Source organism: Pelmatolapia mariae, linkage group LG10_11 (genome assembly GCF_036321145.2).
Source record: "Pelmatolapia mariae isolate MD_Pm_ZW linkage group LG10_11, Pm_UMD_F_2, whole genome shotgun sequence".
In the NCBI taxonomy this organism is placed as follows: Eukaryota; Metazoa; Chordata; class Actinopteri; order Cichliformes; family Cichlidae; genus Pelmatolapia; species Pelmatolapia mariae.
In genome coordinates this window covers 6,649,893-6,656,629 of record NC_086236.1, presented here as the reverse complement: position 1 = coordinate 6,656,629, position 6,737 = coordinate 6,649,893, and the positions used below count along the sequence as shown (strand labels likewise).

The 6,737-nt window shown below is 40.8% G+C and overlaps 1 protein-coding gene across 2 annotated transcripts in view; it reads right to left on the bottom strand.

Moving 5' to 3' along the window:
• Positions 1–517: 517 nt before the first annotated feature.
• The window catches only part of tmem132e (transmembrane protein 132E), a 436,417-nt gene continuing 430,197 nt past the window's right edge, over positions 518–6,737 (bottom strand). For both annotated transcript variants that reach the window (XM_063485752.1, XM_063485750.1), the window contains exon 9: positions 518–5,622. In XM_063485752.1, the coding sequence (XP_063341822.1) occupies positions 4,552–5,622 (1,071 nt within the window). In that variant the 3' untranslated portion in view covers positions 518–4,551. The remainder of the gene's footprint in view (positions 5,623–6,737) is intronic.

Here is a 6,737-nt window from a genome sequence, read left to right as displayed (position 1 = left end):
ATGCACACAGCTGAGGGCAGGGTGAAAAGCACTGATATATAGCCTTCAAATATAAGCTGGACTCTCTATCAGGGACACACGGGCAGAAGTGCGCTAGGAGACGATGCATCATTAAAATACAAAAACCGCAAAGAAAAGAGCAGTCGCTTTAAATTAACCTCGTCTTTTGTCTCCACATCCTTGCCCTTGAATGCATCTGTTACCCGTAAGATAAAAAGAGGTTTGAATTTTAAATCGGCATAAACAAATAATAACTTCCAAAAAGTGCATAACACCATTACTTTCACATGCTGTATAAATCAGGTCCCCTTGTGAGATATTAGGCACCCAATGAGCCAAAATCCTTCAAGGTCAGAGCGTCCCTTCATATATGAAGCTACTGAGGCTGAATTCTTGACATAACTCACGCTGACACGGAGCACACATCGTGCCAAAAACATGTAAGATGATGAAAAAATTCCCACTCGTGTTAACAATGGAAAGCAAAGTAAAGACAACACTGCCATTTGTGTATTGCATTTTCTTTAGTACTTTACATATAACGGGAAAATACAAGGGTTTGCTTTCAAGAGAATACAGGAAATTTAACAGTGCTCTGTACATTACAATATTATAGTCAGTGTGGTGGTTACTTGGCACAGCCAACCGAGCCGTGCACGTTGTGCACATTTCACCATGGGCGGGGGTGAGGGTGGGGATACATTTCAAAATCTTCATTTACATGTTATAAGCAGTCTAAGTTTCTATTAGCAGCTTGAAGAAGATACAAAATGAGCAATATCTACACTTTGCCAAAGCAGGAAGGGACTGGAGGATGTAAAAAATCATAATAAAAATAACGTATTAAATACTGCGTGAGTATATCAGCGAGGGGAGGGGGGGAAAAGAAACGCGTGAAAACTGAAGCTGCTATTAGACACTTAATCTGTAAAGTCACCAGATCAGACTAACCAGGTTAACACTAATCACAAAAGAACCAGGCTTAGTTAGGAATTCTACATTCATCCTGAGAGACCGTCATTTGAAGTCAAAACTCAAACACACTGATTTTTCTCTCTAGTTCATAGGAAAACATGTCGATGTCGTAGCTGAAGGAGGTCGGGCTTGGACCGTCATGAACGTCGTCTCGTTTGTAGCCGATAACACAGATTTAAAAATTATTAAAACCAGAATTGGTCATTATTCTTTTCAACCACATGGAACACAGAGAGGGCATGCAGCAAATCAAACCCTTAAAGTCCCAATCCAGGATTTATGTAGATCATCTGTGGGTCTATATACAAGTAATATATGGAAAAGTACAGTTTATTGATGAGAAATAATCTCACGCCCACTTTCAGACAAGAATTAAAGGGACAGTTCACCCTAAACTAAACCTCTGGGTTGTAGTGATATTTAATCATGTCATTTTTTTGGTGTGGATATCCCAGTTTTCTACGAAAAAAAAGCTCTCATCACATAGATCATGACCTGATTACACAAAGCGATCCACAAACCTTGTGGTGCGCACTTTCATGTACAGCAGGAACTATTTTCTCTCCACCCAACTACACCCTCCAACCATATCACTGTGCAGAAGACAGCATCAATCTACTCATGACAAGAGGCACACCCTAGTGACAGAGTGACACGATGTAAACAACAGAAATAGTGTCAAGCCTTCATTTACAGCTGAGCTGCAATGTTAACTAGCTGCACGCTTCGTTTTTAGTGTTTGCAGACAGTAGAAAGAAAATAGTTTAAAGAAGAAATCGCTCCAAGCAAGGTTTGTAGAGGTTTTTTCGAGGAACTGGTTCATGATTTCTGAAACAGACATTGCTGTTGAGGTTTTAACAACCTTGAGCGCCTCAAGACAAGAGCCATCTGGTTTCATTATATTCAAGAGAAGGAGAACAATACTCCTGCTGATATCTCTATAACTGGAAATACCACATACCATATATTTGAAAATATGGTTTTGTATTTATTTTGCGGTGAACTGGCCCTTGAAAGGATTAATCCAGCTGCTGATAGGTAGTCACATTGAGTGTTGAAACATGTGGTTTTCCAATGGGAAATAAAGTAACGAATAGAAGCCAGCTTTTGTATTTGCTACGAGTGACCGTGTCTTCAGATTGCGTTCTTTTTCACTGATTGACAAAGTAAAAAAAAAAAAAGTCAAAGTACAGATAAAGTATGTCTTTAATTCTATATTTTCATCTGAAGAAGCTGGTATTTGCATAACAGCTGCCACAGTGAGAGGAATTCTGGATTGGGTCTTTACCCAGACCCTTTCCAGGGTCTTAAAGGCAGGTAAAATGGCAACAAAATACATTTTGAGTGACAAATAGAGCCACAAAAAGAAGCATGTCACATTTGTTTGCTTATTTGCAGGATCCAAATTAGACAGTTAACACAAAAGAAAACTCCAAGCCCTTAGATGCACACTACAGAAGTTAAGCAGAGTTACATGGAAAGCCATTTTTTAAATCTCGTGCTTGTCTCATTAGTCCTGAAAAGAACTTATTTTATGTGAGATCAGAGCTGGAATAACATCAACCTTTAAAGTCGTCTCTAGTTATTCTCTCTAAGTACTAAAAAGCAGACAAGCTAACAGGGCAAGTGTAATTAAAAATACTATCGGCCCTGCTCCCAGTTACTATGTATCTGTCTGCCTGGCGACGTTTTCAGTCTTCAGATATTTTACGCTCCGTCTAAACCCTCCAGAGCTTTCATTTTTTTCTGCTTGAGCTTACCTGAAAGCCACGTCAGTAAACATTTAAAAGACAGCAATTAACACTTCTGCACAACAACACTTAGGCTGTGTTGATTTCAACTGCTTTGATTTGTCAGTAAAGCCTGAGGTACATTTACATGATCTCACACCCGCACCCATATCATCCTCACAGCTGGAGTAACAGAAGCACATTTAGCATTTTCCCCGCAAAAGCTACTACTCTCTGGCACTGTTCATATTTGAAGTAAATTTGTGACCTCTACACACAAGTTCACCGGAATAGAGAATCGAAACAGGGCCCACATAAAGGTGTGTTTGAAAACAGTGTGACAGCATGGGATGGTCATGATTTAAATGATGGAAGAAAATCAATGATTTATTCCGTAACCTTCTTTAAGGATGGATGGCGTTTCCTGCAGAGTTTAGAGGATCTTGTGCTCAGTGAGAATGTTTCCATTAGAAGTTCGTCTTTTTATTATTTTTCCAAAAGGCTGGAGGGCCAGCCAAACTTGGGGAAGGGAAGTAAATCATCAAAAGATTAGAATCTATTACAAGTCTGATGCATAGCAAATCCCCTCGTTCAACAGTCAGATGTGATACCATTTATTAAAAATCTACAGTTCTGTTGTGACATTACCGAGGGGAACCTTCAGCCCACCACAAGACTATAAAATATTCAAGACTTCAACCAGCTTCCACTCGTATACCTTGGAGTAAGCAGCTTGTCGAATGGTTGACCTGGAACTGGCTCCAGCTCGATGCAATATATACATATACTAGAGAGGAATGTCTGCATGTAAGCCTGGCCTGGCATGGCCTGGCATGGCATGCGTGTAATGCATGATAACATATTTAGTTTAGTTATGTGTATGAATGATTATATAATTACAATATAAACATTTACAAATTTGGAAAAAAAGTTGCTGATTGTGCCTCAAGATCCCCTTCCATGCAAAGACTGCTAGAGATCCTCGCAATGCACAAGCTCTTTGTATTTATACCTCATGCCGGAGAGCAGTCGTAGTATTTTACATAGTAGCTCTTACTACACTGTCTGTAGCCGTCGTGAGAAAACAGGGTGTCCGCGCTGATATACGAAGTGAACTGTGACCATTTTTTTTTTTTATTATAAGGCATTAAGATTTGTTCAGGACCATGAGGACTAGTAGTAGTAGGGCACTGCTTTTGACTACCTATGAAATGTAGAAAAATGTAAGGAATGAACATGAGTACAAATCATGAGTGTGCCGCACCAAGAACAACTATGAAGAATGTTTTGCCATTAAAAGAACGCTTTTCCTACTTTGGCAAAAAACAAAGAAAAAAAAGAAAAAATATGATTTTTTTTTAAAACATAGCTTTCATGAGAGTCTTTGACAGTTATTTGCTCATCAAAGGCCTCTTTGTTTGGAATAGGTACAGTACTGCAGAGTCCCACCGAGCCACCGAAGCATGACCGGTACCATACCGCGACCGTACACCTGTCCGTATCAGGCTTTCTTTGAAATCAGACTCTGAAAATAAGAGAGCCGCAGCAGCTCTGTCGTCAGCCCATGGCTCGGCTTCCCAGTGAAACAGGTTTACAATAGCCAAGATTTACAGATTTCTCTAGCAATTGAGATCCTCTGGTCAGGTCTTTGGCTTCCTCGCGTCCTCCTCTGTGTGAGCGTGTATGAGATTACAGCACTGTGCAAACTAAAAGAAACTAACCAAAACAACAGTTGACCTTTTAGTCTGTGAAAAAATTATCTTTCACTTAGGTGTAAAAGAGAAAAATAGAAAGGAACGTTCTTCTTAGAAAGCCGAGAGTGGGGCTCGACGCTGCACCTCGTATCTCAGGCTATTTCTTTTATTCTGCGCATGTAATCGTGCAGTTCCTCTGGGTCTTGAAAGCCCATATCCTGGCAAACCCACTGAATGTCCTCTTCATCTGCTATCGGGATGGAGTTATAGGGCAGCTCCTCTGTGGGAAGGGTGGTAAAAGTGGTGAACTTGACTCGCTTGCGCTTAGAGGTGGGTGAACTGGCATCCTCGCCGTTCTCCTTTGTAGAGCCCCCAGAGCTGCCGTCGCCCCTTCCGTGTACCTGGCTTTGAACGCTAGTCTGGGAACTGCCACTGCTGTGGTGGTCCCCGTGGCAACAAGTCTGTACGCCCTCCAGAGGGTTAGTGGGACTTTCCACTTGCTGTGGTGACAGATCACACTGGGCCCTCAGCGGCTGGCCGTTTCCCAGGAACACCCAGTGGTGGGAGTGATCCATGTTGGCCTGACCCTCAGGTGGGATTCTCTTATGGCGGTATTTAAGCACAAAGACAATGCAGTTGATGAGAAAGACTAAAATGGCCAGGCAGAAGACTCCCAGTAAAGCGTACATGCCAATCTCAAGGTCAGTCATGTTGCGAGGCGAATGCACAAAGTCTTCCTCCTCCTCTTCTTCACCCTCAGTTGGTTGCTCTTGGATACTCATAGTAGGTAAATTGGTGTAATCAATGGGAACACTGGCAGGCTGCTCGTTAGATGTCTCATAAATTCGTCCACTAATGTTCGGATCGACGATTGGACGCCTTGTGACGGGTGCCAGCTCAATCTCCCCCTCTGTGGTCGCCTCTTCCTCAGAGTCCTCCTCGGGGCCAAAGCGGACCTTGACATAAACTGCAGCAGATGCGATGACGCTTTTGCGTTTGGTCTTCTGGCAGGCCTCGCAGATGGTCATCTCCACACGCACCATCTCGCCAGATCCTTCTCCTTCTGCCACCACCACAGGCCAGCGTTGCTGAGGCTCCTGGGATACTGACACAACTTTGTCATCCAATGTGGAGGCATTGAGGTTGTAGTCTTTGGGATCAAAGTAAGTCAGAGTGGCGGCTGTGTTGTCACTAAAAAGCATCCAGACAGACAAGCTGGCCTCCTGTCAGAGAAAAACAGAGAAATACATTTTCAATATCTAGAAAATAACTTTTTCTTCTTTCAGTATCAAAATGTCACTTGTGAAAATGCATCAACTGCCCCGACCACAAAAAACAAAAATCTGAAATCAAGATTTTTTTTTCAATTGAGAATGTAATTTGACTTGTGGTTCATGAGAAAAACAAAGAAAAGTTATTCTAATTATTTCAAAGCAATGAATATGTCAGGAGAAAGTAAGTCAAGAACATAAAAAACTGCACCAAAATAGAAGCAAAAGTCACAAATTTGTACCGATCAATAAACAAGCTGCACTTACTTTACATATTAAGAAACAGCTATGATTATTCTTACACGTATTGTGTTTTTCCTTCTTTTGGGTAATATCTATATACACTAAGCAATGATGGATGCTTATATTAAATACACCCCAAGTTCAAATGTTGAGGTCAGTTTATGTCCCCCACTTGTAGTCATTCAACAGATTTCAGACTGCTCTAAACACAAATTTTCATCTCCTGCATCTGTACCATGCAGTAAAGAACAGTTATCCCTAATATGGTCATATTAGTCATCAACTGTCAGCACAGTACCCCACTCAGCCAATCAGAAGACAGCATCCTTAATGGGAGACGAGCTAACTGTGGAAGCACATTTCTGCCCAGCAGAGCCAAGTCAAAATTTTATTATCTCAAAATGTCCCTCAAAATATAAATGTACTTATATATTTATTTAGCAGTGGAAACAAGCTTCTATATATAACAGCTTGTTACAGGCAGTGGATGGATTGAGGAGCTGCACCAACACCCAGTGTGAAATAAACAAGGTTTATTTTGAACGTTAAAGTCCGACAAGTAAACAAAACGTTGGAAATGAACGTAATAGATCCACTTAAAAAACAAAACAAAAAGACTTTTGTCCATCTCAAGCAGAAATAAATTTAAGATAATGATGATGCTATGTGTTAGTTTTACCAAATACAGAAAATCCATTTATTTTGTGTGAAGTACAGTATCTGCTCGAAAGCTTGCTTTTGTTAAATACTATTATGAGTAATAGCAGAACACAGGATGACCCTTTATTTATGGGTTAATAACAATGCTTATCAAGATGAGAAAC